General features: G+C 38.3%; 1 protein-coding gene across 2 annotated transcripts; it reads left to right on the forward strand.

The window, feature by feature from the left end:
• The first annotated feature begins 208 nt into the window (after nt 1-208).
• Nucleotides 209-17,916, forward strand: LOC148031621 (putative MYST-like histone acetyltransferase 1). 2 transcript variants are annotated; one of them, XM_087685200.1, is made up of 9 exons: nt 209-714; nt 9,562-9,650; nt 11,323-11,388; nt 15,087-15,296; nt 15,620-15,688; nt 15,941-16,102; nt 16,295-16,388; nt 17,216-17,358; nt 17,559-17,916. In XM_087685200.1, the coding sequence occupies exons 1-9, from the start codon at nt 384-386 to the stop codon at nt 17,763-17,765; spliced, it is 1,371 nt and encodes a 456-aa protein (XP_087541326.1). In that variant the 5' UTR covers nt 209-383; the 3' UTR covers nt 17,766-17,916. The 2 variants fall into 2 exon arrangements, with proteins under 2 accessions (XP_087541326.1, XP_087541327.1); XM_087685201.1 differs by having other exon boundaries at nt 11,326-11,388.
• Nucleotides 17,917-19,473: the final 1,557 nt, after the last annotated feature.

Here is a 19,473-nt window from a genome sequence, read left to right on the forward strand (position 1 = left end):
ATGTTTTTGTGCATTGGTTTTGTTAAAGATTATTTGTTATTATATTTCTTGCTTTCCTTCCAAATGTTTTCTGAAAATGGCAGGGCTTTTGATATGAATTAAGTCTAGTTTTTTTGGTTCGTATAAGAATTGTCATATCTAAAAATCACTTGTTACCATTTGGTGAAATTGCAAAAAAGGAAAAAGAAAAAGAAAAAGAAAATTGGGAGCCTTTCCTACATCCCTACATCCCTATACGAAGCTCTGTGTAACATTTAGGGTTTTGAACAGGCGCGTACGAGCTCACGACAGATACTTCCTTCAAAGCTAGGGTTTCGCTTCAGGTGCGTTTCCTATCGCCTGCGTTCTGCAGTGTGTTCTGGACTTATGCGGCGGGCGTAGCCATGGGTTCCTTGGAGGACTCTCCTGACTCCAACGGCGACCTGGAGGCATTAGACCAGATGCATGGACACGGCAATGGTGCTCCAAAAGATGAATCAGTCAAAGAGCAGACCAGGAACCCTGCTTCCAAGATGATAAACGGAGCTTCAATGCTGGACTATGTCCATGATAACAATCTCAAGCGGAAGAAGTTCACTGCGCTTCCTCTCGAAGTTGGCACTAGGGTTCTATGCAGATGGAGAGATGATAAATACCATCCTGTTAAAGTTATAGAAAGAAGGAAGCTATCTTCTGGCCCCAACGATTACCAGTACTATGTACATTACACAGAGTGTAAGCTCTTTGCTCCTGCTAGCGTTTCTTGTTCCTTGTTAAGTCGAATGTTTACATTGAGCCGGTAACTGCTTGGCTTTCAGGTCATTGCACTTCTTAGTTGTTTTCTTCAGTCCCGATTTGACATGGAAAGCGTGGCCTTTGTATCATGTTAAGAAGCTCAGCCACGCCCATGGTGTTATTTTTAATCTTTTGAGCCTTTTGTGAGGAGGAAAAGATCTGTGCGATGTTTTGCTCTAGATTGTATCAAGTGTTTCTTGCTAAACAACATAGATGGAGTAATGGAAGCAAAAAGATAGAGCTTCTGTAAACACAAAGTATAGAATAGAAGAACAAGATTACACGAACTTGAAGATAATGAACTTGGGAGACAAAATCCATATACTAAAGCCAACACTCTTTCTTAGATCATGAGTGATACTCAGATAGGACCATGGATATCCTATGAAAATCAAATAGAACCATAGATACCCAAGCAATGAGTCATCAAGCCACCACCAAGTTGCTCGGAAAAGACATTGATGTTGATGTTGGCTGGATGAATCCTTGACCACAAAAAGTTAATGTAGCTAAATCCCATTGTATGCCATGAACTAGTGTTTGAAAAGCACTATCATGACCATAGACTTTTGCCAATGGCGAGACGGCCATTGGCTTGTGTTCTCATGTGGAAATAAACTAGGAGCAAAGATTACTCTTTGTTGCATATCCCATCATGACCTTGAAAGCCATTTTACCTCCAAGATTTGAAATTTCCAGGCTTCATGTATGCCTTTAGAAAGCCAAGTTTTGGGTTCACTACACTTGTATATGGATGAGGCTTGAATGCCCACCATCACTGCTAGCTCACACTCTCTGTGGCACTAGAGAATTGTGAGAGATGAGAATACTATTAGGGCTAAAAGAATGAGTATGAGGCCTCCATGGCCTTTGTTGCAAGGCTAGACCTAAGTCAAAATAATCCACGGAAGATGATGATGAAGAGCCAGAATCCACATTATCATTAGCTTCTTGGAATTCTTACGAAGTTGCCCCTTTTTGCCATAGTGGTAGTTCTAGTCTTGCTTCTTTTTCATTCTCACAACCCCATAATTAGAAATCCCTCTATTTGTGAGACAAACATCAAGATATTATATGGGAACTATATGTAGAATAATTGTCTAGGCAAATGCTTTGTGATAGTGGGTTCAAATGCTAATTGCAATTTTTAGGTTGTGGTAGGTTAAAGTATTCTTCTGCATTTTTAAACATTGTACTATTGGTCGGAGATCAACATTAAAGATGACAAATGTGGATTAGTTGTGCCATGGGAAATTGTTGAAATACAACCATTTGTAACTAATTTCAAGCTCACATCAATATCTAAAGAAATACCAAATGGGGTGCCAAGCTTTGGGAACAATAGGTGTTATGTGGGGTGCAAGAGTACTCTAGTCAAGCCTTGTGTAGGTGTTTCTTGCTGAATTTATTGTTAAGTTGAATTAAGTGCTCGCCAAAATGTCATCTATTATCCTTTGGGCCTTTGAAGGTTGATTTTACTTAATCAAAGACTGTTGCTTTAGCTTTTTGTCTTCACCCCAATTGGATGGAAGAGGAGAGGGTTTTCAAGGACACAAGGCAAAACCTAAAACGATATACAGTAGTCACTTTTGCACAAACCAAGCTCTAATCACTATACTCTAAGTGAGATAGTTAAGGCCTTCAAGCTTGTCATTAGTGTTGTAACATAGAGAAGCCATTGATAGATGAAACGTAGGGAAGATAAGTAGAGTGTTAGAGAGAATACTTGAGACTCTGTAGGTTAATAAGCCCAAAATCAAGAGTTTAATGATTCAAGCAAGAGAGAGAAGTTATGATGAAAGGTGAGAAAGGAATAGGTGTTAGTAGATATATCAACTCATGTGTGAGTTTGAGCTACAGAGGCTTGGGCACATTATTTAGGTTATTTAGGCATTTTTTATTGTGGCATTTTATGGTCATATTGGGCATTTATTGTTGGCCGACCAGCATTAAATGCTGGTTGACTTGACATATTTTATGGCATTATTTGTGTCTATTTATTCTAGACTGCTCCTCCTCAGCTGTTCAGTTCACCATCTGGAGTTCTTGTGGACAGAGGAGTCAGTGCCAGTGCCCATGTAGCCAATGACTCACTGTTGTATGCGACAGTCTCGTGTTTGATATATGGATTCCATATTCCGAGTATACATTTGAGTTCTCATATGTATAGTGTTATTTCTTTCCCTTTCTCTTTTGTCTTGTGTTTACTGTGTTTTCTTGTTGATTTCAGGATTTTTATCACTCTTGTTGATCAGGCAGCCCCTGCTTCAACTAGGGGACCTGTTTTGCCTGCGTTTTTTATTGACATCAGCATTTTGTACAGTCTGGGTGTTCGTTTCAACCTTCATTTGGTGTCTCTGCATCTCCTCCCGGCTAGGTACTTGCACTACCAAACCGTTTTGGTGTTTTTGGCAGTTTTTGATTGATTTCTTGACTTTTTTCAGCAGCTATTGTCTTATTTTGATCAGATTTTGGGTTATATTGTATGAACTCTTGCTTTATGCTCGTGTTTTGGCTGTGTTCTCTCTTCAACTACCTTCTTTTCTCTACTTCTCTTCTACATCCTCTACAGATGGCTCCTCCGTGCACATCCACTGATGATATGCTCCATGGAGATTCCAGTGATGCTTTTGCAGCTTCAGAGAAGGGTCTGAAGATGAAGAAGTCCAAGGTCCAATGCTACCAAAGTAGCAAGAAAGGTCATTTACGAAAGGTCCAATGTTCTACTCGGTGGTTCTATGTTGTATGGTTTACGATTCATTCTCATTGTATCATTGTATTGTATCAGATTACCCCCCATGATCCGAGAGAGGGTGTTAGCAGATATGTCAGCTCATGTGCGAGTCTGAGTTGCAGAGGCTTGGGCACATTATTTAGATTATTTAGGCATTTTTTATTGTGTCATTTTATGGTCATATTAGGCATTTATTGTTGGCCGATCTGGCATATTTTATGACATTATTTGTGCCTATTTATTATGGGCTCCTCCTCCTCAGTTGTTCAGTTCACCATCTAGAGTTTTCATGGAGAGAGGAGCCAGTGCAAGTACGTACGCAGCCAGTGACTCACTGTTGTATGCAACAGTCTCATGTTTAATATATGGATTCCATTTTTCGAGCATACATTTGAGTTCTCATCTATATTGTGTTTTTTCTTTCCCTTTCTCTTTTGTCTTGTGTTTCAGTAGTTTATTACAGCTTATGTTTATGCTTCCATTGCTGCTTCACTTCTGACAATAGGATGTGAAGTGAGTATAGTGAATAAAGGTATGCCAATTGACGCGTTTGAACTTTCTCGTGAATGTATAAATTGGATGAAACACAGAGAAGAAAAATACATGCTGTAAAAGTTGATGGTTGCAAAAAAAGTGAATATTGATCTCACGGAAGATGAAAACGTCTATTGCAAATTACAATGGTTGGATAGATTAAAATGTAGGATGTAGCAATAGAAATCCAAGGTCCATCACTTGAAACGCGAAGCAAATAGGTTGCTCAACAGTTGTATATCATTGCTTAGCTATTAGAAGAAGCGCCCAGACCACTGGATCAGCTAGATCTGAACAACAGTAAAATGCAAATCAATTAGGCACGGAGATCGAGGCAAACAATCATTATGTGCAATGAGAGAGACAGAGTGCGAGTGAGTAGAGTAGAGAGTGAACACGTTTTTCGGTACAATGACAAGAGTACCACTTTAGGTTTTAGATAGATATATGTATGAAAGTACAATGTGCTAAGGTTGTGTTCACACCCACCCAATACGATGTCATGTGGGCTCTAAACAAATCTCTTTTGTTGGACAAGCTGAATAGATGCACGTCTTGCAGTTCATCTACAATGCCTTGTCGAGCAGCTTCTCCTGTGGGGATGCGAGACATATGGTCAGCCATGTATAACAAGGCTTGATGGTCCACAAATGTGGAGCATTGGAGGTGAAACTTGAAATAGTTTTAAAAAACAGAGAACAACATTAAGATGAGTAGACTTTGGATATCATGTTAAAGTGATGTGGAGCATTGGAACTGAAAAAATAGAGCTGTTATAAACATAGAGAATTGAATAGAAGAATATGAACATGCAATACAGACTGTGGGAAACCAACAAAGTGCTCTTGGTTTCCCTCTCTCCAATAGGATGCAATGTGCTTGTATGAGATGAGTGAGAGATAGAGGAGAGGCTACTTGAAGTAGACAGATATTATACATCCAAATAATTTGATCTACCAACAACATTAAATGACAATAAATCAAGTTTGTCAACATTAAATGTACACCACCTTAGAAATGAAATGCACTCAACTATGAGTCCCTACACCCAAGATATATACATTGTTAATATCAAGTGTTGTAAGCATTTAATATAAAATATTATTTTTTAGTGATATGCTCAAGATCAAACGAGTGATTAATCATTTAAGGGGAGAGAGAGAGAGATGCTTATTATTATTGCATTTACACTTGATCATGTGATTATAAACCAGCTTGCACAACGTATTATTTATGTCTTATATGCTAGAAACTAGGCCTTCTAGGGTATCTCTTCACGTGAGACAATTTAAGTTTCGGGGGATATTAAAATGACCTATGTTTAAAATTTATGTAGGATTCCTTAGATGGACTTGTGCATTTGGATGATGGGTTGTTGGCACTTTTCTTAAGCTTTTGTTGATAGCACTTATATAGAGATATCTTCTTGGCTTTTCTATTGCTTAGCCTACTTTATTTGCATATCTAACTAACCCTTGAATGAGATCTTTGTGCTATTGCATTATCTATAATTTTATTGCTTTTCTTGTTTGTTTCTCAACAGTTTGCTATTATTAGTGGGAGGAGTCAACTACATTTTGCTATTACTCGTTGTTTGAGGTTGTTTTTTTTATAGTAGGCGGTTAGTGTATAGGACATGATGTCATCCTTGGATCTCTTATGTGTTGTGGTTGAGAGCAATGCGTGGTACAATTGATTCTATTGTTGGTGTTTGTTTGTTTGAAATGAATTGAATGGTTCACACAATTTGAAAAAGTTGGTGAACTTTATTTTTCATTGTTGTTTATATGAATGAGATGGTAGAAATGAACCAACCTAAGATTGGCTAGTGTTGTGGGTAAAGGTCTACAAAAGTTTCCTTTTATTTTGAAAAGAGGTTTGTTTATGTAAAGTATACTTTGTAAGGAGGCAATCTTATGGAGAACTTTGTGCACTTTTTAAAACGAGCTTGCCTCAGACTTTCTTCTTGGATAGGATGTTAATAACTTGATTTAACAATATTTACAAGTAATTAATTTACATAAATTAAAATGCGTACTTTATCTCTTAATTCTTGGACAATGTACAACTTGTGGGTTTCAAAATTGGCATCCCTTTTGGTATATCTTTATCTCTTATTGCAAATGGATGGAGTACATTTGATTCACCGATCTTCTCCATTAATCCAAGTGCTACTTGTTATTAATGACTAGCAAGCCTTCAAACCAGTTTGCCCCTTGGTTTGCTTGGGGAGTTGGCATTTTTCTCGTTCCTTGTGAGACAAATTTAGCCCCAAATTGAAATTGATTGGTTGGTCTCTTGAATATCCTTGAAACTTTTCAATTTTGACTGTAGAAATTCAAGTCCTAGGCCTTCAATTGTGAGCATACTTTCCAAGATAGCCATCTGAACCCTAATTTTTACTGTAAATTAGGGTTTATAGTCAGATTGATTGAAATCTCTTTTCTTGATGTCTCAAACCATTGAAAAATGTTGAATGGAGCCGAGAGATGGATGGGGAATGAGAGAGAATGTTGTAGAGAAATTTTTGATTTTCTTTGTGAAAATCACCTCCAATTTGCCTTGATTAGGAGAATCCAACCTGCAATGAGCTTTAATCTGGGAGCCCAAAATGGTTGTCATCAACCTCTAGTTGCTATCACTTGCTTGTTTCGTCCCTTTTGAGGCTCATTTGTTGCGATAGACCTCCAAACAACTGTTTTTAGCTTCTAGACAGGTCTCCAATGCTGTAGAGCAGTTCAACAACCTCTCCTTCCTCTCCAACAATCTTATCCCTTCTCACAATGGCTAAAATAGATCTCCATCAATCCCCAAGAACATTGTTTCCACTTGTATGGGCAAGTTTTGCCAATTAGCAATCTTTTAATTCCATTTTCAGGTGTTATTCGGCTTATTAAATTAATTTTTAAAATATTAAATTTGAATTAATTCAATAATTATTTTAGTGCAAAAAAAAATCATGAACCAAAAATTTAATTGACTAAGCCAATTTGTCTCCTAAGTGTCCTTGAGCAGTTATTGATCCTTTGACTAACATTAATTAAATAATTAATACCTAGTCTCTAATGTCACCATTGAAATTAGTGGCCAATAAATTGGTCTAGGTTCAAATATGACTTCCGATACCACCTAGGATCTATTAGGTATAACGTACTGCAACTTTAATTAAGTGCTTGATCAAGAATTACCACCCTATCTCCAAGAAGGAAGGCTAGTTTCAGCTTTGTCTCATGATTGTATTGTCTTGATACATACAAGAGGCAGTTTGCTGACGCATTGGGAGTTTTTTACCTTTGCTATGCAAAATACAGAATTACAGCTTGCTATGATTTAAGAGAGGATAATAGTGGTGTGCAGTTATAGGTGTTTGTCACTAGGTGGTGATACTTTTTGTAGTTGCCTTCCTTATTTACTTATATAAATATTTTTTTTTTCTTTAGTTGCTATTGCTTTTTATCCCCCAGAGTTCTCTTGGATTAAGCTGGGATCTTTGCATGGCCAGAAGAGGCAACCATTGGGACAAATTGGACTAATGGTTTGTCTGAGCCTTGGGACCGGTTCCATATTGAATGGGCATTGAAGAATAGAATGCCAGTGGCTGGGGATTGTGTGCTTAGCCACTGGAGATGGTGTAGGACAATGACCCTGGCAAAGATAGAAGATACACATGTGAGAATGCCCACGGAATAAAAGTCACTGTAATAGAGCCACACTACACTTTTTGATGTGGTTGCAATGATAAAAGTTGCTCAGGACAACTTGAGGAATGCAGGGATCACCATCCCTAAAATTTAGGGAGTTACTATTTTTGGACCCCAGAATTTGTTCACGCCATTATCTTTGTTTTTGCATGAGGATTAATTCTCTGGTTTGTGCTGAGGTCAAATTTTGCACTGATCATGGAGAATTTTAGACCGGAAGGTTTAAACGGGAAAATTATTACATGTATGCCATGTGTCACAATTTGGGCACAAATTCCCAAAAGAGAGAGAGCATTTAAAAAAAATGTAATAGGCAGGAGGGGTAGATCCGAGCGTGAAGTTTTTAGGGGTTGAGGACAGATTGTTGCAAGTACATTAGCTATGAAGAGTACTTCTTCGTCTCTGACTCATGTACGGAGGTAGAGCTTGCTCCCTTTGGTCAACCCTCTCTCAATTCTCAGAGGAAATGCTTTGCATGATGGGCTTATTCAATCGAATGTACAATTTTGTGTTTTCTTCGCTCTTCTGCTGAGGCAAGAGCCTCATTGTTCAGGTTCAGGAGCAGCTGATTGCTCCTCCAATGTAGGAACTAAAGAAAGTGTTGACCACGCCACACAAGAACAAGGTTTTCAACTCTGATTTAGTGCTGTTTGTGGGGCCGTTTTATTGTTGGAATGATGCTAGGGTAAAAGGGTTTAGAGTCCAACTGTTATGGAACAGAACTGGAATGGAATAAGGTTGAGAATAGGTCAAGAAACAAGTGAAAAGTAGTAGATACAGAGTTCTGCAAATTGCAATTTTGCACTTGAATTATTGAGTTATGTTCACAGAAAGTGTTTTCCTACTTGGGATGATGTTTTGGATATGCTATACTGTCCTTATGCAGCTGAAATTTACTCAGAAAGGGATGTTCTTTTGGATATGCTATATTGTCCTTATGCAGCTGAAATTTGCTCAGAAAAGATGAAAGGCAACTGTTCATAGGTTTTGTACTTTGGAACATTTCATTTTTGTAACTTTTCATATTTTAATTGATAAAGAAATACCAAAAGGGGCGTCGGACTTCGGGGCCGATCTGGTGTTGAGTGAGGAAGTGAGGTCTTTGTTTGTGTGTGTATGTGAAAAGACCATGTATTACTTGAAGGGACTTACCGCTTTATGTGAGTCACAGACTGGTTATAGTGTTAGATTGTTTATTGGGCTCCATTGCGTGCTCATTGTTTAAGTTGTGTTCTCTCTTTCACCGTTCATTCTTTTGAGTACTCAATAATGGTTATTCTTTCGCTTCTTTTGCTCATTCTCAGATAGAGTGTATATACACTCTTAACATGACCACAAACTGATCGCCTTAGTTAGTATATTGCTAATTTTAATACTTCATTCTTTCAACTTATCTTGATGTTGGTGTTAGATTTTTATTTAATTGATGGGCTGAATCTAAGGCCTTAATTTACTTTTCTTTGTACCTTTGGATACTTCTATTATGTAAGGATGAACTTTAAAGGAGTTGGATGATGCTGTAAGCCCATGCCAAAGCTATACACTTGTATGTGTTTGCATGCATTTCACATCTCTTTTGAATTATTAGATGATATTTCTCTTCATATAACTTTTCAATTCTTTCAAATCACTTTCAATTGTATCACATGTGTTTTTGGCATCTATATAGTAGTTAAGACCTAAGCTCTCTTTTTTGTTTACATATTTAATGAGAATGTGGTTCCCAATGTTTTGGTTTTACATGCTCTAGCTTCTTCTTATAGTTGATAACTTTGACATGCATACTATTATAGTCTTGCTGATTTGGTTATGCTTTAGTCAATAGGAGACTTGATGAATGGGTGAAGCTGGATCAGTTGGAACTTGATTCTACCGAACATGAGGGAGATGAAAAAGTTGATGATAAGGTAGCTTGTTACTACACCAAATTTTTGTGGGCTTGCTTTAATCTGTCTCAACCAAAAAAAAATTGCTAGTGGGATGATTTGGGCCTGGGATCTGAATCGTATCCCAGGCATACTTAATATGAGATTAACTTGTAGGCTAATTCTGAGTAGCTTAATGTGTGTTTGCTTTGATTTTTCTCAACTGAAGAAAAATGCTAGGTATGATTTAGGCCAGGGATCTGAATCATATCCGGGCATACTTTCATTCTTGTTCACATAGCATTTATGGAAGCGTGTGAAAAGGACTATGCAACTATGCTCGAATGCAGGCCTTTCCATCACATTTTCTTTTTTTGAGCTTATTTTCTTCTTTGTCTGATCTAACTTGCAAATGCAAAAATTGGTTGGAAATGTCTGAAGTCTTCTGAGGTAGCATTTTTCACAATTCTGTGATTTCACACATTGCTGAGAGTTTTGAGTAGTGGTTTGATTACTGCAAACTATGCTATCCTTAATTTATTTTAATCTGCAATTCAAGTACTTGCAATAGATGAATGAAGGTAGGGTCAGCACATAAACAGGATATAGATGCCATAGTACAAGCTGTATTTCACCAAAGTATGACAAATACTTGCAGATCCCCCTATGACTGAAAGCACAAGCTATTTCACCACAGTATGACAAATACTTGCAGATCCCTTTATGACTGAAAGTATTAGGTGAATTGTTGTGTAACATAGTTGTGGAGTAACTTGGATAATAAGGAAAATCTTAAATTGTTATGTGTCTTTAGAAGCTCATAGGTTTTTTCTAGTTATCTAATTATTGTCAAGATCAGTACAATCATCACTCAATAGGAGCACGTTAGTCTCTGTAATCAGCCCATGTGTAATTGTTTTACTAGTTGATTTCGTCCAGAATCCAATACTGCCCAATACCCCTGTACCAAACTTGTAGATGAGTGTATGGTCATGAATTTTTAAGACACAACTTTTATGTGAGATAGAAAGCTTTTGCCATGCATTCAAAACTAAAAAAATAGTTCTTAGATCTTGGAAAATGTTGCTACTATTTTTGTATACGTTGCATGCATTGTTTTCTGATTTAGCTCTTTATAGATGTTATGGATTTAGGCCTCTTGTTTCATGGCTCTTTGTTATCGATTGGGTCTCTAATTAAGTGTATTCTGTGGTGTCCACAAATACTACAGTAACTGTTTACCCGTTGAATTACATGCTAGTCATCCAATGCAAGTATTGTTTTGCTTGTTTTTTGGAGATGTGTATTTCATATAGTATTACCCTTGGTTTTTTGTTTTGTAAGTTTCTGCACCAAGTGCTGTTAGCAATAAGTAAGGGAATTAGAATAAGTACCCATAGGGCATGACCAATACTCATGTAGAACAGATGACAATGGGTAGAATCTCGCTTTTCCCGTAAATAATGTAGATAGATACTAGTACTTATGCCTACTGATACGTAATGCAACAATGCAGTCTAGCATAGATTGAGTTCCCTTGTCTATTCTTCTTAAATAAAAGTGCAACTTCCACCCTACTTGTAGTAGGTTGTAATTCTAAAATTTCAAAGAAGCATCATTACTATGCATGCATTCAATTTTATGCAGCCTTAGGAATGTTGTAGCCTTGTGATTGAAAAACTGTGTCAAAACTGACATGTAAAATTTTGTGCAGCAGGCTGGGAGCTTAAAGATGACTCGCCATCAAAAACGCAAAATTGATGAGACACATGTAGAGGAGGTAGGTGCCTACTTGACTGCAGATATGTTATTCCCGTTGAACCATCAACTAACAAGAACAAACTATTTTTTGGATATAAAGAGCCTTTTATTGAATTTCCTAGAGTCTGTTCTTATTGGATTTAGTTGTAACAAGACTGTTTGAGGTTCATCTTTCTCATCACTCATGTTTGCAAGCTTCCATTTCATTTTTGAGTGATGAAGTTCTTCATGCTGATTGCTTTTCTATGGGTTTATGTAAAGTCATGTAGGTTTTTAAAGTCTTTTGGATGTATCTGTATCATGCTACACTATTTGAGCACCCAAAAATGGTGCAAATTTCTTTAAAAAATAAGTCCATATAGATACTCAAAACACACTATCATGTGTTGCATTCGTTGCAGTTCCATATGCTGAAAAAAGTTGATATTAGTTAGGTTTGTTCTTGTACTGCTGCCCAGTGCTAGTTATTACATGTGCTAATCCTCAATTGAGATGTGATTGTTTCATGACAGTGGAAACCATAACAAAGGAGATGCACAATGAAATAAAGATACACATTCAAAAAATACCTGATCATGCAACAGTCTTTAATTAGTGAGCATTGGATGATTCTCAAACTAAAGTGATCCTGACAGATGTGTGCACATTTTTTGGCGAAACTATGGTATTGAATTAGATTATGTCAATGGCTAGAGATAGCTGTATGCAGTGTGAACTTATAGTCGAAAGCATTGAAAAAAGAGAGTACTGGTTTTGATCAGTATCCTGAAGTCTGTAGCACTCATATAGAGTAATGATTCTCATCAGTGGATACATACACAATCCCACACATATACACACACATACCCACAATCCACAGCCAACTGTTGCTGCATACACAAACACTGATCATCTCCCAACAAATTACGAGGCACGTGCAAATTGCAGACACATTGCTACTATAAGCTTTGTATCTCATTTGTGAGATCACTGATCAAGTGATGTGTCTTCAACGGTTATTTTTCAAGGAATGCTCATTGCATTCTTTGAGTGTGTTCATCTTTGCTAGCACTGCATCTCATTATGTCATGCTGTTAGAGGAACAAGGGTGTCAGAGTCTTTGCTATGCACAGGGCAGAAGAAAGGGTGACTCGCTCAAAACAAATCTGTAATGAAGAAATTGGGGAGTGGGTACCAGTTGGAGCATGTGTGTACACCCTCCTTTTCCCCACCTAAACCAAAAAAATTTGAGCCAAAAAAAGGAGGAGTATGAATTCCCTTTGTTGTTGTGGCATTCCGGGATATGCAGAAGATGTGCTTTTTTGATGGCGAAGAGTTGTAATTCTGTTGGTCTTCCGTCTACAAGCCCTGTGATGTGATTAATTCTGCAATGCTGATCAATGTGATGCTAACAATCACACATTAGTTCTGATGGGCAGTTTGATAAATTTATTGTGAAGTTCTGTCTGGAGGGTGAATTTACTCGTGATGCATTTTATTGGACATGAAGTTCTTTTGAAAATTTCTAGACAGTATGACAGTTCATCTTTTTCTACAAAGTCATGCCGATGAGTTTAATTCTGCAATGCTGATTGATGTGATGCAAACGGTCACACACAAACTCTGAAGGGCATGCTGTTGGTAACCAAAGAACCTTTGTATCGATTTGACTATGCTTTTACTGAGAGATTTCTTGATTTCACAATTTTGGGGGTGGGGTGGTGGTGTTGGGGATCTCTTATTGCATTTTTTTGAGTGTCCATCTTTTCCACTACTCCATCTCATTGTGTAATGCTATCAGAGGAACAAGGGTGTCAGAGTTTTTGCTATGCACAGGGCAGAGTCTTAATTCCCTTTGTTGTTGTGGCATTCCTGGATAGGCAGAAGATGTGTTTTTTTAAATTGCGAAGAGTTGCGATTCTGTTGGTTCTTCCATCTACAAGCCCCATGATGGAGCAATTCTGCAATGCTGATCAATGTGATGCTAACAATCACACATAAGTTCTGATGGGCAGTTTGAAAAATGTCTTGTGAACTTCTGTCTGAATGGTGAATTTACTGGGGATGCATTTTATAGGGCATGAAGTCTTTCTGAAAACTTCTAGACAGTATGACAGTCCGTCTTTCTCTGTAAAGCCTGATGATGAGTGTAATTCTGCAATGCTGATTGATGTGATGCAAATGGTCACACATGAACTCTGAAGGGCATGCTGTCAACATTTGAACAACTTTTGTGTAGTTTTGACTGTGCTTTTACTGAGACACTTTTGATTTTCACAAATCTCTTTTTTTTTGGGGGGGCGCATTGATGTAGGAGGTCTCTCATCGCATTTTTTGAGTGTGTTCATCTTTTCTGCTACAGCATCGGATTGTGTCATGCTATTAGAGGAACAAGGGTGTCAGAGTTTTTGCTATGCACAGGGCAGAGGAAAGGGTGACTCACTCAAAACAATGCAGTAATGATACAATTGGGGAGTGGGTGCTAGTTGGAGTGTGTCTGCACACCCCATTTCTCCCAATCTGAACCAAAAAAGTTTGAGCCTAAAGAAGAACGAGTTTGAATTCCCTTTGTTGTTGTGGCATTCATGATAGGCAGAAAGATGTGTGTTTTTGGATTCCCTTTGCTGTTGTGGCATTTCATGATATGCAGAAATATGTGTTTTTTTGATGGGGAAGACGTGGAATTTGGTTAGTTCTTCCATCTACAACTTCTGGCCATGGACTGTTACTTAATAAGTCCTGTGATGTGATAAATTCTGCAATGCTGATCAATGTGATGCTAACTATCACACATAAGTTCTGATGGACAGTTTGATAAACGTGTTGTGAAGTTCTGTCTGGATCATGGATTTACTGATGATGCATTTTATAGGGTGTGATGTCTTCTTGAAAAGTTCATCTTTTTCTGCAAAGCCTGATGATGAGTTTAATTCTGCAATGCTGATTGATGTGATGCGAATGGTCACACACGAACTCTGAAGGGCATGCTGTCAATATTCAAAGAAGAACCCTTGTATAGTTCTGACTATGCTTTTTCTGTGAGACTTCTTGATTTCACAAGTTGGGCAGGGGTCCCTGGGGGTTGGGGTTCTCTCAAATAAAGAAGTGCCTTCTATGCTGACAAGCCCAGTACTCTTTTCAAGTATGACAGTTTGTCTTTTTCTAGAAAGCCTGACAATGGGTGTAATTCTGCAGTGCTGATCAATGTGATGTGGACGGTCACACACAAACTCTGAAGTGCATGCTGTGAATATGTAAAGAATAATCTTTGTATAGTTTTGACTGCGCTTTACTGACGAACTTCATGATAAGTTGATTCTGCAATTTGGGGGGATGGGGATTTTTAAATAAAGGTGCTATCAATCCTGAGAGGTCCAGTAATTTTTATAGGAGACTGTCTAAGTTGTCCTCACCAATGAGTACATGTGTCATAGACTGCTTGGTCAAGTTAATGAAAGTTTAATGGATATTTAATGACAGTCATCTGCCACTTATTGAATGGTTCATGAAGGAAGACTCTATAGTACCTTTACATGTTTAGGTTGCATTACAATATCTCATGTTTATAGTGCTTTATAGTTGTCTTGTACCATTATTTACTTTCATGATTGAGTTTCTGGGTTAAATAAATGCTTGCGGTGGTGTGTTTGAGTCCTGGGATGGTCTTCAGGTTCTCGATTGTCTCCACGATGTTGTTGGTTCATTGCATGCACCAATAGAAGTTATGATCCATTGCAGGGACATGAAGATTTTGATGCTGCAAGTCTACGTGAACATGAAGAGTTCACAAAGGTGAAAAACATTGGCAAGATAGAGCTTGGGAAGTATGAGATTGACACATGGTACTTCTCACCATTTCCACCAGAGTATAACGATTGTGATAAGCTATATTTCTGTGAGTTCTGCCTCAATTTTATGAAGCGCAAGGAGCAGCTCACAAGGCACATGGTGGGTTTTCTTTTTCTCTTAAATCCATGTAAACTGGTTGTGTTGTGTAGAAGTGATTTTGTTCATGTTTTTCGTTTTCTGTATGTTAGGTAGTTTTGTTGTCTCTGTATGATTATGCTATTGTTCTGTATGATATCTTGACATTCTGGTGTTGGGGACCTGGGTCATAGTCTTTCGGGTATTTGTATGGCGTGGGTGGTAAGAGCCTACTGCAGTGCAGCGAAATAGTAACTGACAGAAGGTTTCTGGATGGGTATATTTTTGAAGGTACCGCAGGAAATGTTTTACTCAAGTCTTTTATGCTCATCTTTGTTTGCTTGCAGAAAAAATGTGACTTGAAGCATCCTCCTGGGGATGAAATATACCGATCTGGAACTTTGTCCATGTTTGAGGTAAACCCTTTTTCTGGATCTTTTTACACGAAAAGTTTGGGAATCCTTTATAGACGTGTACTATCAGTGGTCCAACTCCCCTTTTCTATTGCCACAAGAAGGATTGTGTGGGTGCATGCATGCTACACTTCTGTTGGGTTCTTATGACGTCACAGAGATGTCTAGCACATGCACTCTATTCTGCATGCATGCAAGCAAACTGTTGCAAAGCACGTGTTTTTAACATTCTGTTAGTGCTTCCTTTCTTTGTAGGTGGATGGGAAGAAGAACAAAATATATGGTCAAAATCTTTGCTATCTTGCAAAGCTCTTTTTGGATCATAAAACCTTGTACTATGATGTCGATTTCTTCCTTTTCTACATTCTTTGTGAGTGCGATGACCGAGGATGTCACATGGTTGGGTACTTCTCAAAGGTTGATTTTGTTTCCTTCCTTTCAGAATATGAGTTTTGGAAAATGTGTTCATGGACCTGTGTAAACCATGTTATGTCAAAATCAGTGTTAAGTAATGCAATTTGTAGTGCAGATGGCTGCCTGTGGTACTGAAACCTGCTCAACAACTTGAATTTATCTTGCTTCTATTCATGGCTTTTGCTTCATGAGCAGGAAAAACATTCGGAGGAAGGCTATAACCTTGCTTGCATTTTGACTCTCCCGCCTTATCAGAGAAAGGGCTATGGAAAGTTTTTGATTGCATTTTGTAAGTATACTCACCTTCTACAGAATTCAAATGTGTGTAACAGGATAGTTTGCTCCAGAAAATGTGTACTGTATTTCTAAGCTAAAACTAGTAGTTTGGGAATGACCCCTGAACTGTACCTCTGAGGGGTTTGAAGGCTTCACTAATTTGTTTTCCAAATGATTGCACTGGAGGACTTGCACTTAGTGCCCAGGATCTGCAGCAAGACTTAATGGGTAGGTGGAACCCTTAATGAGGAGGTTGGACCTGATGCCTCCTGGTGTTTTGTTGGCACGGATTCAAACCTTAAGTTTGTTTAGTTGTTTTAACAGCAGAGTAGCTGTGCCTGGGTGATGAAAGCAAGGGGGTATAAACTTTCATATATGTGGTGCACTAAAGCTGGTGGAACAAAGCGGTTGCATGAGAGAGGTTATCAGCATGTTGCTTCATTTCATCCTCTCAAAGACGTCTGAGACATGTTCAGATCATAAAGTTCGATCTGTCTTTTCCAAAGTTTAATACAATATGAAATCTGCCAAAGTACAGATTGTTGGTACTCGACTTCTATAGTAGCCAAACAACTTCTGATGAAGTTTGCTGCAAAACTGGAGCACCTGATCTCTTTTAGGAATCAATAGTTCATTTCGAACTTCACTCCAAGCAATTGTGAAGCATCTGGACTTTGCACACTACCAATCTATGTACTGCCAGTATGAGTGCCTCACAGGACATGCTTTCTTAGATTAGGGCCAATGTGTTGACATTACTTATGGTAGTGGTGCTTGTGTGAGGTTAAAGCTTTATTCTGTTGCATTGCCACTAATTGTTAATATTGTTGGCAATTTCAGCATACGAACTATCAAAGAAGGAACTCAAAGTGGGAACACCAGAGCGGCCGCTTTCAGACCTGGGTGCACTGAGCTATCGAGGATATTGGACACGAGTTCTGCTGGACATCATTAAAAAACACAGAGGCAATGTTTCGATCAAGGTGACACCATCTTCTATATCTGGTTCAGTTATTCATTCACTCATCATACAACTTCTATGTTTTAGCTAGCTGCTGGACAATTTTACTGGCTTGTCATATCATAGAGATGCCTGTTTTGATGTGTCCTCTTGTGATGAAAGTATTTCACCTTTTCTGTGCACCTTGACAATAGTATTAGATGCTTCTTATTGAGTTTGCAGGAACTTAGTGACATGACTGCTATCAAAACAGAAGATGTCATTAGTACGTTACAACAACTAGAATTGATTCAATATCGGAAAGGACAGCATGTGATATGTGCAGATCCAAAGCTTCTGGAACGGCATCTTAAGGCTGCCGGTAAGGGTGGGCTTGAGGTGGACCCTTCGAAGTTAATATGGACTCCATACAAAGAACAAGGAACATAATTAAAGCAGGATCCCAGCTTCTTTTGTTTGTACTTTAATGCATCTACACTGTACAAAGAATATGCATGTACTTTAAAAACAGCTCAGAACATGCCTGTCAACTGTAGATAAATCACTGAGTTTATGTTCATACAAATCAGCTTGGATGTTACTTATGGCTCTTAATTCTGTTCTTTTCGGTCAGTGGTGCACTGTACTGATCAATAGATGTTTCCTGTGTAATCGTAATCTGATTGCTAAAAGCAAACTCTGGCAAATTATTTGAGTGAAGTCAGTTGTTAAGGAGGTGCCTCTGTAGCAAAGACAGTGGCTTTGTAGGAAGTGAAATACTGTAACTCATAAGACATGATCAAGCCGCTGATGACTTGGCATTAATTTGCATTGTCTTTAACACTTCGGAGGTTTTGCTGTTGAATATAACTCTACTATCATGTTTATACTATACATTTTTATTACCTAATCAAATGTGTACTGTTAAGATTCGTAACTCCATGCACAGTTAAGGGTTTGGCATGTTGCTAGTTAATATGTGGCAACAGGAATGTATGTGCTCTCTAAATCTTATTATCTAAATCAGAGAATTATTTAACATGTGCCCATTTTTCTGAACAAGGTTGTATTTTTCAACGAGTGGTATGACTTTCTGGGGACATTGATACAGGTTATGGTAGGTATTTTGCCTGAGAGATTACATTATGCATTGGAGCATGGGCCATCTTTGGCTCATTGCAAAAGGAGTTTTGTGAAGCATTGATAGAGTCACAATGCTCGGAGCAGATGTTAAGGTGCTAGCTGGGCCAAAAGGGACTGTAAGGCCTGCAATCTTTGGGATAGGAGGTTGGGACCTCCTGAGGTCCTCGGAATACAGGGTAGCAGAGGTATGATAGGAGGTTGGAACGTCCTGAGGTCCTCGGAATATAGGGTCACCATGGAAAATGCAAATATTATGTAACACAAGACAAGCAGCTACGAGCTCTAGCACATGGTGTAGATCCATGTCACATCTCTTCAATAAATATGTGAAACTTTGCTTTAACATACCAAAATCTCTCTATACTAGTATTCTAGTGCTAGATTGAATGAAATTCCAATGATACTTCATGTGTGATGAGCCTTCTTTGCATCCTTTGAAGGGCACTAACATGTATGATCAGGTTGGGTAAGCACAATATCCTACCAAACAATAGTTACCCACGATAGTTACCCAACTCACCCCTAGTGCATCTTTGACCTAGCTCACTTCTTGTGAAGTCCAAGGAGTCATGGATTGACCTAGCCCATCTGACATCATAGTTCCATATAGAATAATTTGTTGCAATTGTTAATTGCAAAAGAATAAAATGAAATCCTTTATGGTTAAAGTAATTCTCATGGTTCTCCTTTGGAGCAATGATAGGAATATGTGAGCCATCAATTGCTCCAATGACATAGGGGATACCTCTCAAGGCCTCAACTTCCTTGGCTAGCTTCTCAATTCGAGCTTGAGACAACCACTTGATATGAGCCTGATTGGCCTTACAAAAGTCTATGACTATGCCACAAGAAATGCTCTTTGCACACCCATGCAAATCTGTTAAGACCTCTAATGATGTGCCAAAGGCCAATCGACGAAGAGCAAGACAAACACGTGTACCAATATTTAAAGTGGCTTGCATATCAATAGTTTTCTTTTCCATTTTTCGGAGCAAGCTTGCCACATAAGTAACAA

This window comes from Lygodium microphyllum, chromosome 9, assembly GCF_053477565.2.
Source record: "Lygodium microphyllum isolate KBCC chromosome 9, Lygodium_microphyllum_v1.1.10, whole genome shotgun sequence".
Taxonomy (NCBI): Eukaryota; Viridiplantae; Streptophyta; class Polypodiopsida; order Schizaeales; family Lygodiaceae; genus Lygodium; species Lygodium microphyllum.

Excerpts from the sequence above, each read along its gene's own strand:
- LOC148031621 (XM_087685200.1), top strand. The coding sequence starts at position 384 with ATGGGTTCCTTGGAGGACTCTCCTGACTCCAACGGCGACCTGGAGGCA. Across the intron at positions 16,103-16,294 it reads TGGTTGGGTACTTCTCAAAG|GAAAAACATTCGGAGGAAGG; the intron begins GTTGATTTTGTT and ends CTTCATGAGCAG. Across the intron at positions 16,389-17,215 it reads AAAGTTTTTGATTGCATTTT|CATACGAACTATCAAAGAAG; the intron begins GTAAGTATACTC and ends TGGCAATTTCAG.